General features: G+C 38.1%; 1 protein-coding gene across 9 annotated transcripts in view; it reads right to left on the bottom strand.

Moving 5' to 3' along the window:
* The window catches only part of dhodh (dihydroorotate dehydrogenase), a 63,633-nt gene that overhangs the window by 27,884 nt on the left and 11,324 nt on the right, over positions 1–24,425 (bottom strand). For 2 of the 9 annotated variants that reach the window (XR_009823864.1, XR_009823863.1), the window contains exons 1-2: positions 1,638–2,297; positions 1,457–1,556 (exon numbers count right to left, since the gene is read on the bottom strand). Coding sequence is in view for 7 of the 9 variants with exons in the window: in XM_062033495.1 (XP_061889479.1) it covers positions 1,457–1,556; positions 1,638–1,675 (138 nt within the window). In the remaining 2 variants the exon portion in view is untranslated. Of the gene's footprint in view, positions 1–1,127; positions 1,301–1,456; positions 1,557–1,637; positions 2,298–5,191; positions 5,342–11,220; positions 11,399–24,425 lie in introns of those variants that run through there. The other 7 variants (XM_062033495.1, XM_062033478.1, XM_062033511.1 and 4 more) reach the window with 7 other exon arrangements.

The raw sequence follows: 24,425 nt of genomic DNA, 5'->3' as shown, positions 1-24,425 counted from the left end.
GTAGACCACAAGGAAGTGTTTTCAACTTAGAAAAAAAAAAAAAAAAAAGACTCTTTTAATGCGCCTTATTATCTGGTGCGCTTTATATATGAAAAAAGATCGAAAATAGACCATTCATTGGCAGTGCGCCTTATAATCCGGTGCGCCCTATGGTCTGAAAAATACAGTATATAGTTTCAAATGCAATTCACTTGTATGTCTGGTGTATGTTAACACTATAATTAAAATGTCAACTTTTAAATATCCAAGTTTAATAAAACAAACAAATAATAACAATTAAATATACTCTTGTCAGCAAAATGTTGCACCTGAATAAAAATCCCAACCAAAAGCAATAAAATAGGTTATGTCTCTGTTAAGGAGGGGGGCCCTCAAATACACAACCAAAACAATAGATATCGTGGCTAAATAAAGTTATTGTGACAAAAATGATTACGGTTCTCATTATTATACACACACTAAAATCTTTTAATCAATTTTCTTGTTGTTTTTTTTAATAACTAAAATAAATAACCACACAATATACTGTCTTGGCAGAGGAAATATAAAAAATTGTTCTGGCTTAATTAGAGCTATATTATTTTCATCTGTGTGTTGAAATATGTTTATCTGCTTGCATTTCAATTTGTAAACGTCCGTCTGTTGTAATGCGACCCTGTGGCGTTTAAATCAATCACAGCCTTTATGTTCAATGTGAATACTGTATCTTAGTTGTGTTTATACAAGTTTAGAATGGAGTAAGACGTTTCGTAATAGGAATTTAATACAGTGATACTAAACGTAGGGAGTTTTTATTATTATTATTGCCGTTATTGTGCATGTAGTACAAACTAGTTCATTATTATACAGATTTGGTCTATTTTCCAACCTAAATTCATGCAAATTTAACTAACAATAAATTAGAAACATGAAAAATATTATTACAGATTCATACATACATCAAGCGGATATTTAAGTATTTATTTTAGTTTTAGTTAAAAAAATGTAATTAGTGAAAATGAATTTCCCCACAGGGACCAACAAATCTAAATCTAAAAATCTAAAATGTACTCATAGGCACCGATCTACATTTCTGCCAGTGGTTTCAGCGAAGTTAATATCCCATATTCAATGACTTCCTGACATACCGAAGACAGCACGTGCGGCTGGGGAAGATTGTCTCGGACAGTCGAACCACAAACTCTGGTACTCCTCAGGGCTGTGTACTTTCCCCCTGGCTCTTCTCCCTCTGTACAAACTGCTGCACCTCCAGTCATCAGTCCGTAAATCTGCTCAAATTTGCGGACGACACTACCCTCATCGGGCTAATCTCGGATGGCAACTAATCCGCCTACAGGAGAGAGGTGGACCGGCTGGCGTCCCGGTGCAGCCTCAACAACCTGGAGCTGAACGCCCAGAAAACAGTGGAGATGACCTTGGACATCAGGGAAGTCAAAGCCCCACCATCCCGCCTCACCCTGATTGACTCTTCCACCCCCGTCTCCATTGTGGACTCCATCCGTTTCTTGGGCACCACCATCACCCAGGAACTCAAGGGGGAGCCGACCATCAGCTCCCTCATCAAGAAGGCCCAGCAGAGGATGTACAGTTGAAGAACTGGTGCAGTTCTACTCAGCCATTATCGAGTCCATCCTCACCTCCTCCATAACCGTGTGGTTCCCCGGCGACACAGCATCGACTGTAGCGGATGGTACGTGCTGCTGAGAAGGTTATTGGTTGCAAACTCCCATCCCTCCAGGACCTGTTCTCCTCCAGGACCAGGAGGCGTGTGGGTCGGATCACAGCTGACTCTTCTCACCCTGGACACAAACTATTCTCCCCTCTCCCCTCAGTGTACAGCTCCACTAATGGACATTGGAGTGTTACTTTCAAAGGTGTACAGCTCCACTAATGGACATTGGAGTGTTACTTTCAAAGGCAAAATTAAAGTATTGCTAGAAACATAATTTTATATGGGACTTTATTGTATTACATGTATAGTACATGTTCCAAAAAGAAAAAAGCATAAAACACCACCAGAATTAGATATTACAAGTCAAAGTGATGAAGCTTTGTGTTACGCTCATGACTTGGTGTAACTAAACATTACCCTATAAGATGAAGGCAATTGCATTTTATTGATATTTGAAATGTATTCAATGTTTATAAATGAATATTTAAATATACTAAATGTAAAAAAGGTAATAAATATTCAAAATAACATCATTAAATTAAATCTAGTTTGGTTACGCCATCTTGAGCGCAACACAGGGTTGTAAAAGTTTCAACTACAATTCTAAATAAGATGTCAAAAGCAAACTGAAATCAAATACACACAGCTTAAAGATTGATCAATACCTATTTAAATTTAGTAATACATAAATATGATGATTTATCAAAATATAAAAGAAATATACCCGAACAGAATGCTCCTGATGGTTACACCAAAAAGTAACGCTATGAATCGCGTTTTTCCAAGTTTTTGGGGCATTTTTATGCTATTTCCAAGCATCTCCTTTTTATTATCGTTGATTTTAAATGGTCAAACTAATGCATATTATATATGCATGCCCTAGTACAGTGGTTCTCAAATGGGGGTACGCGTACCCCTAGGGGTACTTGAATGTATGCCAAGGGGTACGTGAGATTTTTTAAAAATGTCTGTCAAAAAGAACTGTGAAAAAAAATGCAATATTCAGTGTTGACAGCTAGATTTTTTGTGGACATGTTCCATAAATATTGATGTTAAAAATTTCTTTTTTTGTGAAGAAATGTTTAGAATTAAGTTCATGAATCCAGATGGATCTCTATTACAATCCCCAAAGAGGGCACTTTAAGTTGATGATTACTTCTATGTAGGGATGATGTTTGATGATAAATTATCGAGTTCGAGCCTATTATCGAATCCTCTTATCGAACCGATTCCTTATCGATTCTCTTATCGAGTCCAGATAGGTTGTTGTATATGGAAAAAAACAATATTTGGTTTAAAAAAAGCTCACTTTTATTATATAAGAAAAAAATAAAATCTGATAAATAAATAAATATTGACTGTTACCCCCCTAAAAAAAAAAAAAAAAAAAAAAAATATTGACTGTTGTTACCCAAAGTATATTAAGTGGGATTTTTCAGAAAAACAAATATATACAGTAACACAAAAACAACCTGTCTCTGTGATCACTATAGGTGTAAAAATAATAATATAGTGTTAAATAAAATCAGTCCCTTGGGCACAAAACTTAAAATAATACAGCTCTCCAAAAAGTGCACTTCTGCTGCTATTTGACATAACTGTTTGTTATGATGCTTTGACATTTTTGCACTTTATTTCTTTATTGAAAGAAAATACTATGAAGAGAAAAGTTGTTTGCAAATGTAGTTACAATGCTAAAAAAATGAAAAGTTAAAGCTAAAAAAAGAAATACATTTTATTGAGTAAAAATATTTCTTTATAGGGGGAAAGATGTGATGTTATGAGCTAGGGAAAATAACTACACTACCCAGCATGCAACGGGAGTGACGAGCATGCGCGGTAGCCCCGAAAAGTGTTGTTGCATGTCGCCACCCGGCAGCTAAGAATGAGTTTATGAGCACGCTGTGAAAGTAAACGTCAAGAACTCAGCCAACACGCCTCGTCTGCATTATTTATAATTAGACAGACAACACATATGTGATTTTGTTTTGTTTACAAGGAAAGAAAAACAAAAGTTAAAAAAGGGAGATGTGTTGTATATATATATGTATGTGCTGCGGCTGCTTTAAGAACGTTGCGACAGCTGCCGTAAAGGAGGTGCGTTGCTAGCCTGGTTGCTATGTTTCCGGTTGGTCGTAAAAGTGTTCGTCATGTGTTTGTACTCTGCTCAAATCTCTCAGTAAAGTTATTCATTGGATTATACCTTTTGTTTTGAACTTTATTACACCTTGGAGCGCGGTCCATTGTTTTTCCTGCTTTCCCTATCTGCGCCTAATGACTGAGCTATGTGACGTAATTTCTTGTGATGTCTCAAGGGGCATTTCTGGTCGGGACGGGATTCGTTCCGAGGGATTCGAATAAAGAACCAACTCTTTTTCTTCACTACAGTGGTCTCGATAACGGGTACCGGTTCTCAAAAAGGGATTCGAGTCCGAGGCCTCGGTTCTTTTCTTATCGAACAACCGGGAAAACCGGTTTCGAGTATCATCCCTACTTCTATGTGTAGAAATCTTTATATATAATTGAATCACTTGTTTATTTTTCAACAAGTTTTTAGTTATTTTTATATCTTTTTTTCCAAATAGTTCAAAAGACCACAACAAATGAGCAATATTTTGCACTGTTATACAATTTAATAAATCAGAAACTGATGACATATTGCTGTATTTTACTTCGTTATCTCTTTTTTTCAACCAAAAATGCTTTGCTCTGATTAGGGGGTACTTGACTTAAAAACATTTTCACAGGGGGTACATCACTGAAAAAAGGTTGAGAACCACTGCCCTCGTAAACAAAAAAGAAAGTCATATTTATTTTGATTGTTACATTTTGAAGTACATTTGTGCAGGTGGGTGCGAATGTACCCATTACCAGAGCTGTACACCTCAGGCAGGAGACTACACCTCCCGCCACCTGAACAATAACAAGATTGGATAGCTCAGTTACAGCTCATGTTATTCTATTCTGTGTAATATGTGTTTTATGTTGCACCAAGTAAAATTCCTAGTTTGTGAACCCATTCTCAAACAATGGCAATAAAAACTATTCTGATTTGTGGCTTTATTATTTTGTAAAACGGATTAATTGATTGCTTAATTGAAACTTGTATTAGTAGATTGCACAGTACAGTACATATTCCGTACAATTGACCACTAAACGGTACCACCCGAATACGTTTTTCAACTTGTTTAAGTCGGGGTCCACGTCAATCAATTCATGGACCAAACTCGCCACATAATTAACTACAACAAGATTGATTTTTGGAAAAGTATTTTAAAGATTGAAAGTTGCCATCAATCCCACGTGGGTGCTCGGCATTGTCCGTGGGTGCTCGGGTCCCGAACCACCCACGGGATTGGCGCCTAATACCGTACTAGATAACGTTGTTGTGGTAATGAAGCTTCAGCTCCAGTGATGTTTGGTTTCGGTTAGCTGACTAAATAACGCACGTTCGCTAAAAACGTTCGCATTACGAGTTATCTTTCAGTGAAGGGACATAATAAAGTCAGTGTAGTTTACCTTGAGATGTGCCGCCATGACTTTGAATGTCCGGACAGGCACTGGTATTTCCTAATGCGTCGCCCACATGGTCTGAGCATGCGCGTCTCACACCGCATGTCGAATGTTGTAAATGTACGACATGAATTATATTTTTTGTAATCAACTCAATCAGTACGTATAAAACATGTATAACCACCGGGCTACAATAAAAACTAAATTATTTATGTCTATTTTAAACGCCACAAACCAGTTCATATAGCGTTTTCACTGACGTCACATTTCGGGCCAAGACCCGGATGTCAGGACGTCTTGAACGTGACAACCATTCAATTCTGGTGAATGGCGAAATTATTCAACTAAAATCCGGGACAAGGTGTTAAACGACGCCAAAACGTCATAAAGCACTCTTGCTTAAATAAGACTTCGATCCATGCCTCATGCTGTTATGCCCCGCTTGTTCCTCCGAGCACTTCCGCCTGGGCGACGACACGTAATCCCGCACGAGTCGCGTTTGCATATTCTAACCACTAGAGGCCACTAGAACCAACTCAAAACAAGATGTTGATGAAACTGTGCTCATAACTAGTGTGAATCAGCAACATGCCTCTAGATGTCAGCAGAGACCCCAATTGTAATTTTATAAAAAAAATAGTACAGTACATTAAAAAGGGTGAAACGCAGTATTTTAGGGTCTTACTCGGTAAAAGGTTTTGTATTATTTTTTAAATAATATTTATGATTGATTGATTGATTGATTGATTGATGTATTCATTTCATAGGGAAATCATAATACAGGTACTGACAAAACAGACAGTTTTTTTGTCCCCCGCCCAAAAAATTATAATAATAAAAAACAAAAAAAAATAAAAATAAAAAATACAGAAAAATAATAAAAGTAAAATAATCTCTATCTGCTTGTGGTGACGCAGATATAGATTATTGTACTTTTATTATTTTTCTGTAATTTTTTCATTTTTTTCTGTAGTTTTTTGTCCCCCGCATGCCCCCCCCCAAAAAAACCAAAAACAAAACAAAACATGGTGAAGCAGATATAGATTATTTAATTTTTATAAATTTTATACATTTATTTTTTATTTTTTTGTATTTGTTTTTTTTTCAAATTATTATTTAAAAAAAAAATGAAATCCGGGGGGGCCAAGGTGTCAAACGACGCCAAAACGTCATAAAACACTCTTGCTTAAATAAGACTTCGACTACAGAAAATTATTAAAAGTAAAATAATCTGTATCTGCTTGTGGTGAAGCAGATAGAGATTATTTTACTTTGATTATTTTTCTGTAATTTTTTAATTAATTTATTTATTTTTTCCTTTTTTTTTTTTTTTTTTTGGGAGGGGCACAAAAAAACTGTCTGTTTTGTCAGTACCTGTGCTAGGATTTCCCTATGAAATGAATAAATAAACAATAACTGACTAAAAGGGGAAAAAAAAGTAACAACAAAAATAAAAATCACAAACATACAGAGAAGTGTCACTGAATAAAAATAACAACAACAACCAAAAAAAGAGTTGAGGTAAGTGAAAACATTAATTGTCAACAGTGACAGTTATGCAACAGTTATGCAGCCCCAGGTCAAGTCAAATTGTTTTGGTGTACCCCTCAGATTATATTTAATTTTCTCTAAATCTAAGGAAAACAAAAGGTCCTTAAACCATAGGGAGGCCTTGGGGGAAAACTGAGATTTCCACTCCAATAATACGAGCTATTAATGATGCAAAGGTGATACTATCCCTAAAAATCTGCTTGATTTTTTGATAGTTTGGTGGAATTCCAAAAATAGCCAATTCTGCACAAGGCGTCAATTTAAAATTTAGTGCATCTGCAAGAAGTTTAAAAATATTAATCCAGTAGGCTTTCAGACAGAGACAGGACCAGAACATGTGTGTCATGTCTGCAGGAGTCGATTGACAACGATTACATGTATCTGCAATATTGGCATACGAAGGTTTTTTTGATGAAACAAATGTAATAGAGTACACTGAGTTGTAGATTTTTCTTTCATATATTACCGTTTGAACATGTTGGATTGGCAAAATTATACACACATTTACAAACATTTAATAGATACATCATCCCTGGAATTACCATCCAGGTTAATGCAGTTAATACACTCAGAAACCAATTTTGTAACAGTATATCCTCTCAGAGGACAACACTAAAAAACTTGGATATACTTTAGAGTAGTAATTATACAGCTGTTCACCACCCTGTCTAAATACCTGGCAACACAAGTGAGTACCAAGATTATTGTGTCTTGCCTACAGTCAATCAAGCATGGTGGTGGTGGTGGTAGGTGTATGAGTGTTTCCGGCACTAGAGAGCTGCGGTTCACTGAGGGAAAAAATGTCATGTCATGACATTTTGAAGGAATGTGGAGAAGCACAGGATGTCTAACATCCACCTGCTCATTGATGCCGTCATGGCGTTGGGGCGCCAGTTGTCAGCTAGGAATTAACGTGCTGGTTGTCAGCGAGTGATTAGCGTACTACGGACCGGATTTACTTAACATGTGAAAAGTGGATTGTGTCCGTTAAGTGAGCAGGATAAGGCATGCAATCTAATTTTGTCTTCATTAATATGCAACATATATGCTAATGCTGGGAGGAGAAAATGCAAGTATAATTATTTGGCACACGCAATGTGATTCATCAATACTCATCATGGTTTTGGGAGCACTATGTTGCGTTTTATTTAGCACGTGTCAGAAGGACGTGCAAAGTGATAGTTCCACACACAGCTGCAGGATCAGTGTCGCGCTGCCCAGAAACACGATGGACAGACGAGAAAAATATTAGACATATCTTTTATTCAGCAACATCTTTTTATATAATTTATAGCTGCTAGAGAACTTAAAGAGCTGATTAATACAAATTCAATTGATCCTTTTTGGTGTCCTTTAGGATTTTTCGTTTTTTTTTTTCCCACGTATAATATATATTACGTATATTTAAAAAAAAAGTGGTGTCAATGTAGATGAACTGCAGGACTGCTTCTAAAATGCCCATAAAAAGTGGTACATCTCTCCTGCATGTTTGAAAACTGTCATGATCCGCGCTCCGGATCATGTTTTGTTATGTTCTGTTAGTTTTGGACTCCCTGAGTTCCTGTTTGTGCACTCCTGGGTTTATGTTGGTCACCATGGGGATTAATTGGGTTCACCTGCCTCTGGTTAGTGGTCCCACGCTCAGCTGCTGTCAACCACTAATCAGAGAGCTATTTAGTCACCTTGCTCGCCACGCTCAGTCTGGCGTCATTGTTTGCTTCATGCTCTCGTCACGTAAGTTTTGCTTGTCTCCTAGCCCATGCTAAGTTTAGTTTTGAGTGCGATTGGTACGTGTTTATTTCGACTTGTTTTCTGTTCTTGGTGGTGCTTTGATTTGTTTGAGAATAAATCGTGTTCCTTCCTGCAAGTCCTGTCCGGAGTGTTCCGTTTTTGCATCCCGGGTCAACGAACCTCGCAGCACCATGCGACCCGGTCGTGACAAAAACACAACAACAAGCCACAGTTAGGAGCAATATAACATGAAGAAGCAGTAAATGAGCGTCTCCATGGTGATATACCGTATACTACACGCTAGGCTTGTCCCAATTCCAACATTTTGGTGCCAATAAGGGTACCAAAATGTATTTCGATAGTTTTGAAAACAAAGGAGACCTCAAAAAAAATATTGGCTTTATTTTAAGAGAAAATCGCGTGATACATTAAACATGTGTTTCTTATTGCAATCAAAGAGGAATATGTCATAAAATAAGATAGTAAACATTCCAGATAACTTATCTTTTAGTAGTAAGTAAGCAAACCAAGGCTCCTAATTTTGTGATAGTAAAAATATCGATGTAATCATTGTAGTATAGAGTAGATACGGCTCTTGTACTTGGTATCGTTACAGATGTATGTATGGATCCATCCATTGGTTTATGTGGCTGTGTAAATTTGAATTAATTGTAGTAGGTAAAATAGAATCAATATGATTGTGTTTTGGATTTTCAGGCAAATATTTAATTACATTTCAAATAAAAATGTTTGGAAAACAATCATTATAGTTATTTAAAACATAAGCATTATATTTATGTACTTCTTGATAGAGAGAATATTGAGTGAATTCTAATTAAGGGCATATTTTAAATGAATGGAATTACACATAGAACATAGCAACACTTCCAGATGTGTCCATCCATCCATCCATCTTCTTCCGCTTATCCAAGGTCGGGTCGCAGGGGCAGCAGCCTAAGCAGGGAAACCCAGACTTCCCTCTCCCCAGCCACTTCGTCCAGCTCTTCCCGGGGGATCCCGAGGCGTTCCCAGGCCAGCCGGGAGACATAGTCTTCCCAACGTGTCCTGGGTCTTCCCCGTGGCCTCCTACCGGTCGGACGTGCCCTAAACACCTCCCTAGGGAGGCGTTCGGGTGGCATCCTGACCAGATGCCCGAACCACCTCAACTGGCTCCTCTCGATGTGGAGGAGCAGCAGCTTTACTTTGAGCTCCCCCCGGATGGCAGAGCTTCTCACCCTATCTCTAAGGGAGAGACCCGCCACCCGGCGGAGGAAACTCATTTCGGCCGCTTGTACCCGTGATCTTGTCCTTTCGGTCATAACCCAAAGCTCATGACCATAGGTGAGGATGGGAACGTAGATCGACCGGTAAATTGAGAGCTTTGCCTTCCGGCTCAGCTCCTTCTTCACCACAACGGATCGATACAGTGTCCGCATTACTGAAGACGCCGCACCGATCCGCCTGTCGATCTCACGATCCACTCTTCCCTCACTCGTGAACAAGACTCCAAGGTACTTGAACTCCTCCACTTGGGGCAGGGTCTCCTCCGGAACCCGGAGATGGCACTCCACCCTTTTCCGGGCGAGAACCACGGACTCGGACTTGGAGGTGCTGATTCTCATCCCAGTCGCTTCACACTCAGCTGCGAACCGATCCAGCGAGAGCTGAAGATCCTGGCCAGATGAAGCCATCAGGACCACATCATCTGCAAAAAGCAGAGACCTAATCCTGCAGCCACCAAACCAGATCCCATCAACACCTTGACTGCGCCTAGAAATTCTGTCCATAAAAGTTATGAACAGAATCGGTGACAAAGGGCAGCCTTGGCCGAGTCCAACCCTCACTGGAAATGTGTCCGACTTACTGCCGGCAATACGGACCAAACTCTGGCACTGATCATACAGGGAGATGTATGATGTGTAGTTCCAGATGTGTAATTCCATTCATTTAAAATATGCCCTTAATTGGAATTCACTCAATATTCTCTCTATTAAGAAGTAAATATATATAATGTTTATGTTTTAATTAACTACACTGATTGTATTCCAAACATCTTTATTTGAAATGTAATTCAATATTTGCCTCATAATCCAAAACACAATCATATTGATTATATTTTACCTACTACAATTAATTCAAATTTGCAAAGCAACAAAATCTTTTTTTTTTTTGTATGACTGTACATTGTTCACTTTTTTAAAATTCCTGTCCTGTTTCACATATTTTGTTGCCAAACATTAAAATGTTGTGATAAAATCCTGAGCAGGTGTCTCTTTGTATCGACAGAACACACCTATTTTGTAATAACACATTTAAAACCCCCTTTGCTGTCTTAGTTTCACAGTAGGGGGTCAGAGTTGTGCATGTGGTGTCAGTTATTTTTTTGCAACAGATGTCACCCGTGTGATTCACCCAGACATAAACACACACTGCCTTATTTATTTCATAAAATGGTCAGTAAGCCCACGAGCGTCTGTCCGATATTATTTTTGTGCGCAGTGGAATTCGGACTTGCTTTTGAATCTTCAGTTTCTGTCAACGTGATAGAGACTCGCAGGAGTAGTGAATGGATTTGAAGGGTGTCACTGTATCTGTGTCCCCCGGGGGGGTGGCCCTGACCACAGGAGGGGGTGCCAAGTTACACTTGGCCCTTTGAGCCAGCAGAGGCAGGACAATGCTGCTGTTAACAACTGCTGGTGGAGACCTTTGGATCCCCTCAAAGTTTAATGTGACTGTGTCCGAACTGCACTCACCGAGGTCAGAGATGAACCCGGGCCCGTCTTTGGCCTCGTGTCGGTGCACTTGAAACCGAATGCCATCAGGGAGGTTCGGTGGGGGGGACAGCATCAGGTCCAGGACTTGTTTTGTCCCCTCTGGCATGGATAATGAGGCATCTGTCGTCGTGTACTGCACAGAGAAGCGAGGCGCCCTCTTTCAATGGAAAAAGAGCACAAGTTACCAGCCTGATTTGTTGTAGGAAGCCCAGAACCATAGGGTCTGATGCAGTGGCGTGCGGTGAGGTTAATGTCTGGTGAGGCACGACTGCATCATCACAGTCAGATTTACAAACATATGAACCTAGGCTCTAGGCTCAGTAAATTATGATAATCGACTAAGAAAGCTGGATAAAATTATGCAATTATGGAAAGGGAAATCCTTAACCTTGTATGGTAAAATATCTATTATCAACTCGTTAATTATTCCTCAATTTATTTATTTGTTTTTGTCATTACCAGCTCCATCACAAAACTTTTTTAAGATTTATGAGCGGAGGGTCTTCGATTTGGTCTGGGACGGCAAACCAGAAATGATTAAAAGAAAGGTTTTGTACAATTAATATGAATATGGGGGCCTGAAACTTCTCAACCTTGAAGCTATGTTTCTGTCTTTAAAAGCATCGATTGTTCCAAAGATGTATCTAAACACTGAGTGGTACACAAGTGTCCTGTTAGACAAAAACATGTACTGTATCAAAAGAAATTGTATCCTTTTTTACAAGTGATCCCCTCCCATTTTTCTTATGTAGAGAGTCTGCTGGGAAACATGGCGGGGTTCATAAAGGAAACAATCCACTCATGGTGGTGTTTTCAAATTTATGTACCAGAAAAAAGAGATGATATTTTGCAGCAGATAATATGGATGAACTCTAATATTGTAATAGATGGAAAGCCTTTCTTTTGGAAAAATATGCTTGAAAGAGGAATCATTTTTGTCAATGGCATTATCAATGAGAATGGTAATATTATGAAATATGATGAATTTACAACCATGTATGGTGATGCTTGTTCAAGCTTTTCATTTAATCAACTAACTGGAGTCATTGGGAAAAGATGGAAACAAATTAATTATGGAACTACTAAATTATTAGTTTGTAAACCCTAAATAAGAAATTCTAGTTGGCAAAAAGGAACTAAAATAAATAGAAAAATATATAAGTTTCATTTAATAAAGAAATCTTTGAAGGCTGCCCCATACAACACATATGGAAAATGGGAGGACTTTTTTGACTGCCCGTTGCCCGTGGGATGCAATATTCAAATTAATCTACAAAACCACTATCGATGTGCAAAATCGTTATTTTCAAATTAAAATTATTTATAACTTACTACCCACGGGAAAAATGTTAAAAATATGGAATATGACAGAGTCAGATGATTGCCGATTTTGTTGTCAGGAGCCTGAATCCACCCTACATTTGTTTTGGTATTGTCATATTGTGTCTTCGTTTTGGGTGGAAGTTGAAAAAATGTGTTTAAAGATTGGTTTGTTTATGAAGCTTGATGTGGTTTCTGTTATTTTAGGAGAGTTCATTGACAGTCATGATTTAGTCAATTTAATTATAGTACTCGGTAAAAGGTTTATTTTTAAGGCCAAAAACAGATATTCACTTAGTATTTCTTTCTTTAAAACATTTATTCAGTATTTTTTAACTTTAGAAAATTATATGGTTATAAACGATAATGATGCCAAAAAACATAAAAAGAGATGGGAAGTCCTCAAAGGCTTATTTTGAAAATGTAATTTTGTTTATATATGATATGCAATCTGTTGTTGCATTCCCTATTTTAATTGTACATAAATGAAGGTATGTGTTGCTGAGTTCGACTTGGATGTGATCTGGACTGTACATGGGTGCTTAATTTGAAAATGTATTTTTGTTTGTAGATTGTATGCAACCTGTTGTGTTCCCTGGTTTTCGGTGTACATGGGTGAAGGTGTGTGTTGCTGAGCTCGATCTGGACGTTATCTGAACTGGACCTGGTTTTAAGAACCCTTTTGAACAATCTGATTTCATTGACAACCCGGTCTGGTGAAGTTAAGGTCCTTTGTTTGTTTTGTTTGAAAGTAAAGCAATATAAAAACAATTACATAAAAGATAGTAATTAATGAAAATGTTAATGGACCAGCTCCACACACAATCATGTGTGCTCTAAAGACTGTATCCCTTGCAGACTATATTATTCTATATTGTAGGAACCAGAAGATTTTTTTTTTTAATAACATAAAGAGACAGCCCCTTTTGTGTAAATGAGTGTGAATGGGGGAGGGAGGGTTTTCTTGGGTTGATGCACTAATGGTAAGTGTAACTTGTGTCTTTTTTTATGTTGTTTAAAATAAAAATAAAATTAAAAAAAAACAAACTAAAACTAAAAAAAACAAACATATGAACCTGCAGTGCAGGTGTACCTAATGTTGTGTCCCTGCGGTCGTTCGCGGCTCCTGCAGCGCGAGCATTGGTGTTTTTGCACTTTTTGGCTTCTTGTTAAGTGACTTTTTTTGGGTGGATTCGGTCTTGCACGTGGAGGGTTTGGGTGTGGGCTTTGGTTGGTGTGGCCGCGGTGCTCCCGTCGGGGGTGCATTCTGCGGTGGAGATGCTTGGCACCAGGAGGCGGGGTTATGATACGAGCCTCACACAGTGTGTCTCCGCAGCAGACTTATGAATGCTCAGCACGTTACACACATACAGTTGTTGACAAATACACTGTACATTATATACCTCAGCTAACTAAACTATGGAAATGTATAATATAATTCATATAGCAATACGGTCTCACTGCACAGCAGGCCAGCAGTTAGCCTTGAGGCACAAATCAGTGACGTGCCTCAACTGGCTGCTGATCACCGCACCGTCTCTTCTCAGTATTTGAACGGCAAATGTGAAAATAAAAATAAAAATAATCTAAAACTGGTGAAGTTAAATGGAAAATAACTTTAGTATAATCACTGGATACATATAACAATTTAATTATTTTTTTTTCTTTTTACTTTTTTTTTTCTTTCCATGATGGCAGGTGAGGCCGTGCCTCCGCTGCCTCTAGTGACGGCACGCCACTGGTCTGATGTACTAAAGGTTTGCGTGTATTAAAACATGTGCAAACTTGATAGCACACACAAAGCTGATCAACCAAACTTGTGCGCAGAAGTTTGCGTCTCTTAGGTGGGCAAAATAAGGAGCTCCAATCCATTTAACATGTTATCAAAATGGCCACAGCACAGGGAGGAGACAATGCAAACATTCAGTAGGGGTGTCAAAAAAAGAAATATATTTTCTGATTAGTCGCGATTCTTATTTGTAACGATTTTTCATCGATAAAAAAAAAAAAAAAAAAAAAAATCTATTTAAAAAAAACTATATATATATATATATATATATATATATATATATATATATATATATATATATATATATATATATATATATATATATATATATATATATATTTTTTTTTAAATATGTATATATATATATATATATATATATATATATATATATATATATATATATATATACTGTATATATATATATATATATACTGTATATATATATATATATATATATATGTATATATACACTACCGTTCAAAAGTTTGGGGTCACATTGAAATGTCCTTATTTTTGAAGGAAAAGCACTGTACTTTTCAAAGAAGATAACTTTAAACTAGTCTTAACTTTAAAGAAATACACTCTATACATTGCTAATGTGGTAAATGACTATTCTAGCTGCAAATGTCTGGTTTTTGGTGCCATATCTACATAGGTGTATAGAGGCCCATTTCCAGCAACTATCACTCCAGTGTTCAAATGGTACAATGTGTTTGCTCATTGGCTCAGAAGGCTAATTGATGATTAGAAAACCCTTGTGCAATCATGTTCACACATCTGAAAACAGTTTAGCTCGTTACAGAAGCTACAAAACTGACCTTCCTTTGAGCAGATTGAGTTTCTGGAGCATCACATTTGTGGGGTCAATTAAACACTCAAAATGGCCAGAAAAAGAGAACTTTCATCTGAAACTCGACAGTCTATTCTTGTTCTTAGAAATGAAGGCTATTCCACAAAATTGTTTGGGTGACCCCAAACTTTTGAACGGTAGTGTATATATATACCGTATTTTTCGAACTATGAGAGGCACTTAAGGTCCTTTCATTTTCTCAAAACGCGACAGCGCGCTTTATAACCCGGTGCCCCTAATGTACGGAATCATTTTGGTTGTGCTTACCGACCTCAAAAGCTATTTTATTTGGTACATGGGGAAATTATAAGAGTGACCAGTAGATGGCAGTCACACATAAGAGATACGTGTAGACTGCAATATGATGGCAATCACACATAAGAGATACGTGTAGACTGCAATATGATGGCAATCACACATAAGAGATATGTGAAGACTGCAATATGACTCAAGTAAACAACACCAAAATGTTATATGTTCCATTGAAAATGTAGAACATTACACACAGCGCTCTAAAATCTATCAAAAATGTTTTAGTACGACTTTGGTAAGTTATGAAGCCGCACCGAACAGCTTTGACCCCGAGCAATGTCCATCCGTCCATCCATTTCCTACCGCTTGTCCCTGTCGAGGTCGCAGAGGTGGCTGGAGCCTATCCCAGCTGCATTTGGGCGAAAGGCGGGGTACACCCTGGACAAGTCACCACCTAATCGCAGGCAATGCAATGTATTCATTTTAAATCTTGAAAATTAATTCAAAAATCTGAATTTTCTGGGAACAGATTTTGTTTGGTATTTCTTTGCAAATTATAAAAAAGTATAATTTGTTTTAAAGCCCATTTATGTGACCAGTTTGCAATGGTGTGCTGGCATGCATGTGACACAAGCCAACAAGCGCTATCAGTCTTCTTCCGTGAGTTGGACACGAGAGCGAAAGGTGATCTTGGAGGTGTTTTGTCTCGGTGTAATCAGACAGCGACATCATCAATCATGAGAGGGTCAATAACAGCAGGTTACAATGGGAGATAAGATAATGAGTCGGGCAGCGGAGACCTGGCGAGGGGGAGCTCAAGTTCCCAAGCCTTTTAAACGGCAGCGGCCTGCCCTCCTGCCTGCCTGTCTACTCACCAGGGGCCTCATGCATTAGGCTTGCATATGCACAAAAACCTGGCGTACGCCCTCAAAGTTGAGATAAATCAAGAGTGAACGTGACGTAAAAATGTGCAGTGCCCCGCGCCAACTTCATAATTCACGTACGCACATTTCTACAGGCTGTGGGCACACAGAATGTAAAAAAGATCGAAATAACACAAAACACAAAAATTGACTTTTTTGCCAACGCATTTTATGCTTCATATTATATATCATGTTAATATTTGTGAAGACGTCTATTACCGTATTTTTCGGACTATAAGGCGCACTTCAAATCCTTTCATTTTCCCAAAAATGGACAGTGCATCTTAAAACCCTGTGCGCCTCATGTACGGAATAATTCTAGTTGTGCTTGCCGACCTCGAAGCAATTTTATTTGGTACATGGTGTAATGATAAGTGTGACCAATAGATGGCAGTCACACATAAGAGATACATGTAGACCACTGTTTTTCAACCACTGTGCCGCGGCACACTAGTGTGCCGTGAGATACAGTTTGGTGTGCCGTAGGAGATTATGTAATTTCACCTAATTGAGTTAAAAATATTTTTTGCAAACCAGTAATTATAATCCGCAAATGTGCCGTTGTTGAGTGTCTGTGCTGTCTAGAGCTCGGCAGAGTAACTGTGTAATACTCTTCCATATCAGTAGGTAGCAGCAGGTAGCTAATTGCTTATGTCGGGAACATGGTTTGTCATGATCACAATATGCGGGAGGCAGCGTGTAGGTAAAAAGGTATCTAACACTTAAACCAAAAATAAACAAAAGGCGAGTGCCGTTAAGAAAAGGCATTGAAGCTAAGGGATGGCTATGCAAAACGAAACTATAACTGAACTGGCTGCAAAGTAAAGAAAAACAGAATGCTGGACGACAGCAAAGACTTACAGCGTGTGGAGTAGACGACGTCCACAAAGTACATCCGTACATGACATGACAATCAACAATGTCCCCACAAAGAAGGATAGCTTCCGCACAACTTAGATAGTCTGGATTGCGAAAACAAAGCAAGTGCGGGGAATAGCGTTCAAGGAAGACATGAAACTACTACAGGAAAATACCAACAAAAGTGGAAAAGCCACCAAAATAGGAGCGCAAGACAAGAACTAAAACACTACACACAGGAAAACACCAAAGACCTCAAAATAAGTCACGGTGTGATGTGACAGGTCGTGACAGTACACCTACTTTGAGACAAGAGCTATAGTGATGCATGCTTGGTCATGGTTTGAATTCATATCCAACAATTGCGAAAACAACTTTTTATTGTCAATATCGGCTAATGAGTTTAATTTTTTGCATGTTTTCTGCTGGTGGTGTGCCTCAGAATTTTTTCAATTAAAAAATGTGCCTTGGCTCAGAAAAGGTTGAATAACACTGGTGTAGACTGCAATATGACGCCAGTAAACAAGACCAAAACTTTAAATGTTCCATTGAAAATAAAGAACATTACACACGGCGCTCAAAAATCTGTCAAAATGTTTTTAGTAGGACCTTGAAGCCGCACCGCTTGATGGATTGTCGGCCCATTACGGCTACCATAGTCAGAGATACAAGTATTACTATGGTGTGTGTATGCTGTTGCCATTTCAAATATAAGGTAGCCTAAAGTTCTAATTTATATCTCGCTATGGAAGCGCTAAAACTACCAGTGTAGTGAGTTTACATTATACACCCACGGAACTTAAGTTATTAGAGCAGGGGTCGGGAACCTTTTTGGCTGAGAGAGCCATGAAAGCCAAATATTTGAAAATGTATTTCCGTGGGAGCCATATCATATTTTTTTATCACTGAATACAAGTAAATGTGTGCATTGTTAAGTAAGACCAACATTTTTAGAGTATAATAAGTCTCTTACTCTTTTTAAAAACATTGTTATTCTGATGCTAACCAATAATAAATAAAATACTTCTGAACATTAACGCGACTTCTTGAACAGGTGCGGTAGAAAACGGATGGATGGACTAAAATGCATGAGAATGTTTTATATTTTGAAAGTTAGTTCTAACACTGTGATTACCAGCGGAATTATTCATTACTTATGGTGTTAAGCTATGTCAGCTAAGATTTATCTGAGAGCCAGATGCAGTCATCAAAAGAGCCACACCTGGCTCTAGAGCCATAGGTTCCCTACCCCTGTATTAGAGAGTTCCAGTCGGACGGTTTTTCACTAGTGAGCCACGGATGAGGAGATGCTGCTCCGTTATTGATTGAAGTAAAGTCTGAATGTCATTAAAACAGTTAGCTCCATCTTTTGACACTTCTTCCACTCCCGTCCTTGCACGCTACACCGCTACAACAAAGATGACGGGGAGAAGCCGCTGTCGAAGGTGAGCCACGTAAATAAGACCGCCCACAAAACGGCGCATCCTGAAGCGACTGTCAGAAAGCGACTTGAAGATGATCTGTAAAACATCATCTAATGACCAAATAACCACCATTACATGTTATGTAGACCACAAGGAAGTGTTTTACATTTAGAAAGAAAATTAATAATATGACCCCTTTAATGCGCCGTATAATCCGTTGCGCCTTTTGTATGAAAATCATCCTGACTAGACCCGCTCAAAGGCAGTGCGCCTTATAATCCGGTGCACCCTATGCTCCAGAAAATAAGGTACTATTTGGTATAAGAGACTTAGACTTAGACTTCCTTTTATTGTCATTCAAATTTGAACTTTACAGTACAGATAAGAACGAAATTTCCTTGCATAATAATTACAGATAATGAAACTATTTCAGGTTACAGGTTAGAGAAGCTCCTTCTGGTTGCTTGGAGATGGCCGACAAACATCCTTTTAAAATTTGATTTTTAAAAAAGAGAAATAAATACATTGATGTTTGAAAATGATGAATTAGTTTAGAATCGGGATGAATAAGAATTGTTTGTGTATCCCTCACCCTAATAAATGACTAGAAAGACTCAGAACAGCCCACAAAGTCAAAACGCCTGATGCATGGCAATAACACGACATGTGTATTATAATTAGCATAATTGTGATTGCTACAATATTGCCGTTATTTAGCAACATTAGACTGACCATACGTCCTCTTTTCCCCGGACATGTCCTCTTTTGCGTGGCTGTCCGGGCGGAGTTTCTTAAATGCCTCAAATGTTATCATGAATTATTGACCTATCCAAGGTTCTGATTACTTCACATGAAATATTCCACTTTGAAAAATATTTTTGGTGAAAGATTTTGCATATTTTGTGTGTTTGCCATTAAAAACATAGTTTTGTTTGACAAAAAAGGGCGGAAAACAAACAAACAAAAAAACAACATTAAAAAAACTATAAAACATTTTGAAATGAGGGATATCTGAAGTTGATGTAGACTCCAGAGATTTGAACGTTAAATATAAAATGTATGTATGCCCTGGCACACCATTATCATTATTTCATGACCCAAGAAAAACACTTTTTACACTTTTATACTGAAATAAATACACCTACAACTTATTAAATAAAATCATAGAAAAAACTACCAGCAGCGGTACAGTTTAGATCCATGAAGGAAAAAAGAAAGTAAATGAATGTTTATAACTGAATACATTTACATATGTATACACATTTTTTCTTTTAATGAATTAAGTGACGTTTATGACAACCTTTTTCCAAAAAACAATATACAATGTGCAATATAACAGGATAATGCATACGTTTATAATTTCTTTTCAAAACGCTTACAAAAAAGTGGGACCCCAAAAATTTACTGTGGGACCCCATTTTGAAAATTCCTAGCGCCAACACTGCTGTCAACAGAGGAGAAAAAATGCTTTATTTAAATAAATATATTATTTATAAAGCAAGTTCGAGTATCATTGGCAAATTTTTACCTAGTCCCGGCCTTGGCATGCTGCCCGCCTTGGCACGCATATATGTGTTCTCTTTTTGGGATTTCAGAATATGGTCAGCCTAAGCAACATTTGCTGTAAAACAGCTTTTGTATCATTAAGTTAATTAAATAAATATATTATTTATAAAGCAAGTTCGAGTATCATTGGCAAATTTTTACCTAGTCCCGGTCTTGGCATGCTGCCCGCCTTGGCACGCATATATGTGTTCTCTTTTTGGGATTTCAGAATATGGTCAGCCTAAGCAACATTTGCTGTAAAACTGCTTTTGTATCATTAAGTGTTGGCACATGCCAGGAAATCCCGGTGGAAAGGGTCCAGTGTAAGTGTGCTGCATGAACAGAAGAAGTATGCTTGTTGTTCACCGCCTAATCCCAACAGCGTCACACGTGTGCAGGTGATCGTGTCATGTGCACACCTGTCTGTGTGGAATCATAATCCGTCCCCACCGCAATGGAGCGTGCTCAGCCGTGTGTCGCGGCTCCGAGGCCTATGACGAGCAGTCTGTCTTGCACGCTTGGGTCCACACTCTCACTCCCTGACATGTGCCGCTGCTTGCTAATCCCCCCAACTGACGCCTCCGCGGACAACAGAACAATAAATGACCAGTGGGGTGACAGCTGGGTGTCCTTGTATCAAAAGGGGATCTTCTCCTAAAATGGTTTTATGTACTGTACATAATAGACAGGGTATGATGAGCTGTTGCATAGGTTAGCAGATTATTTTCAAGCATACCACCGACCTTTTGAAGTGTACTACTGCTGCATGGAAATTAATTGTTTCTTCAGGATTAAGACCAGATAAAAAGAGAATGTGGATACTATTGTAATTGTGGCTGAGCCGAGTATACAACAAAGTGATTTATTTGTTGTTAAAAAAAAACAAAAAACGATAAAAAGCACTGTACGTCCATGCTTCTAAACTCCTGACTTGGCATCTGTGTCCTGGTATGACCATATTTTGTCATAATGGTCTACCACGAATGATGAGACTAATCTATTACGGTTATACCGTACATACACGTTTGGTTTGAAAAGGATTATCCCTAAATTAACATGCATTGGACCACCACTATCAAACTCAAGGACCGGGGGCCACATCTGGCCTGCCATATGATTTTATATGGACCGCGACAGCCTGGAAAGATGTGTGTCGAGAAAATACTTCATTTTGTTTTAACAAATACATTTTATCTTTTAATTTTGACTGAAAAAAAATGCATATTTTTTAAACTTTAATATTATCTCCATCCACACAGAAAGATCCCGAGCCCGGGATTGAACTCAGGACTACTCAGGAGCACCCCCCGCGACCCCGAAAGGGACAAGCGGTAGAAAATGGATGGATGGATTATCTCCATCCATCCCCAAAAGGGCCAAGCGGTAGAAAATGGATGGATGGATTATCTCCATCCATCCATTTTCTACCGCTTGTCCCTTCTGGAGTCGCGGGGGGTGCTGGAGCCTATCTCGGCTGCATTCGGGCGGAAGGCGGGGTACACCCTGGACAAGTCGCCACCTCATCACAGGGCCAACACAGATAGACAGACAACATTCACACTCACATTCACACACTAGGGCCAATTTAGTGTTGCCAATCAACCTATCCCCAGGTGCATGTCTTTGGCTGATCATGCCAAATATTATTTTACTATATACTTTTTGCAAAAATAAATAGTTAAATGTCTGATTGTCACCTTTACTTAGGATTTCAAAACAAGTTATCCATCAACTTGTACATAAAAAAAAAAATCTAATAATCAAATGCCACGGCAATTGTGTAATTATATCATGAGGTGTTTACACATTTATATTAGTTCTGTCAAATGATATATTTTTTCTAAATCAGATGCATCACACTTGAATTTTGTTTAGTCATGATTAATCACAGGTTATCACCGCATACATAATTTAAATCAATTTGACAAAAAAGTGGCCCTCACTGCAATATGGCACTCACTTAAAAAAAGTTTGACACCCCTGTATTAGACTGTACATCACCGGGTATATTTTCTTAAGACAGTAGCGTGTGCAATCTATAAAACAGCATGTACTATTAGTGGGCGTGTTGTGTGCGATTTACTAAGACTGTGTGTGCAATTGTAAAGTGGTGCAGACCGCCATAATTAAATGAGGATTTTGCATGTACAATACCACGAAGAAACTCTGTGGCGTTTTGCTATGTTTTCAAACATGCAGGAGACATTTACCACTTTTTATAGGCGTGCAGTATATCTACAGTGACCCCATTGGAGAGAAGCTGCACTTACTCCGATCGAGACCGAAAAAAAATGCACACTTAAAGAAGTTTTTTTTCATATTAAAATAATTTCAATAATATACAGTACAGGCCAAAAGTTTGGACACACCTTTTCATTCAATGTGTTTTCTGTATTTTCATGACTATTTACATTGTAGATTGTCACTGAAGGCATCAAAACTATGAGCGAACACATGTGGAGTTATGTACTTAACAAAAAAAGGTGAGATAACTGACAACATGTCTTATATTCTAGTTTCTTCAAAATAGCCACCCTTTGCTCTGATTACTGCTTTGCACACTCTTGGCATTCTCTCGATGAGCTTCAAGAGGTGGTCACCTGAAATGGTTTTCACATCACAGGTGTCATAGTTTTGATGCCTTCAGTGACAATCTACAATGTAAATAGTCATGAAAATAAAGAAAACGCATTGAAATGAGAAGGTGTGTCCAAACTTTTGGCCTGGACTGTATATTCTAGGTGAAAACAACGGACGTCATTAAAAAAAGTACTAAAGGACACCAAAACGGATACATTGAATTCATTTTATTTAGCCTCTTTAGTCCTCTAGCAGCGATACAATTATAAAATGATGTTGCTGAATAGATGATATGTCTAATACTTTTTTTTCCCGATGAGTTAATTAATTAATTAATGGATGAATTACCGGCCAGATAAAAAATAAAATACCTAGTAATGATATCAAAAAATGTAAAATTAATATTTGACAATTTAACTCTGTTGTAAATGTATTTTCTGTAGGACTAATAGTTCCTAAGTTCCTTCGGAAAAAACTTTCAATGCTTCGGACCTGCATCCGCCCCGATACATCCATGTTAGTAGTGCAATCCAAGATCATTTCTTGATAGTGTCTGCTATGTAACATCAGCATAGCCATTAGAGACCTAATATTTGTGCAAATATTCTGGCAAAAAACTATTGTTTTGGTCCACTGGCGCCGCCAAAACCAACCAAAACTGAAAGTTCTTAAGTGGGACAATATTTAAAAAATAAAATAAAATAAGATAAATAAATAAAAAAAACATTTTCTTGAATAAAAAAGAAGGTAAAACAATATAAAAACAATTACATAAAAAATAGTATGTTAGTGGACCAGCAGCACACACAATCATGTGTGCTTCAAGGACTGTATCCCTTGCAGACTGTATTGTTTTATATTGTAGGAACCAGAAATTTAATAACAGAAAGAAACAACCCTTTTGTGTGAATGAGTGTGAATGAGTGTAAATGGGGGAGGGAGGTTTTTTGGGTTGGTGCACTAATTAAAATGTATCTTGTGTTTTTTATGTTGATTTAATAAAAAAAATAAAAATAAAAAAACCATTAGCATAGCCATTAGAGACCTAATATTTGTGCCAATATTCTGGGAAAACACTATTGTTTTGATCCACTGGCGCCGCCAAAACCAACCAAAACTGAAAGTTCTTAAGTGGGACTTTAATATAACTTATTAAGCATGTCTAAAACAAACAGTAACTACAGGGAAGATGGAAAAGCCAGCCTGTGTATTTCCTAATTCCAACAACTGTTTAATCAGTGATGTTTGGTAATGAGTCGATTGATCGGACGGAAATGAGAATATAACATAATATACTCCTTAACTGATTGTAGTCGGCGCTAAATTATCCTAAATATCTGTGATATTTACACAGGCAATTGATTTCCTCACCCTGATTATTATTATATGTATGGCAGATGGTAGGCCGGTCGGTGGTAATCCCAGATGCCCATTGGCCTGACCCTTTGCACTCCACCCCTCCCCAAAAACCTTCGCAAACCGGCTGAGCCGCCCTGCCAAAGAGCTGCTTTAAACTGGTGAGTAATGGCTGTGTCAGCAGTCAGTAGATGAGCCAGAGGGTAAGGGGGGGGAGAGGGGAGGCAGGTGGATGGGTATTAACGCACCATTGAAGCCGAGTGAGCGCTCATTGTTAAGAATGTGTG

The sequence above is a fragment of the Entelurus aequoreus genome, linkage group LG02, assembly GCF_033978785.1.
Source record: "Entelurus aequoreus isolate RoL-2023_Sb linkage group LG02, RoL_Eaeq_v1.1, whole genome shotgun sequence".
In the NCBI taxonomy this organism is placed as follows: Eukaryota; Metazoa; Chordata; class Actinopteri; order Syngnathiformes; family Syngnathidae; genus Entelurus; species Entelurus aequoreus.
This window is presented reverse-complemented; position numbering and strand designations above follow the sequence as displayed.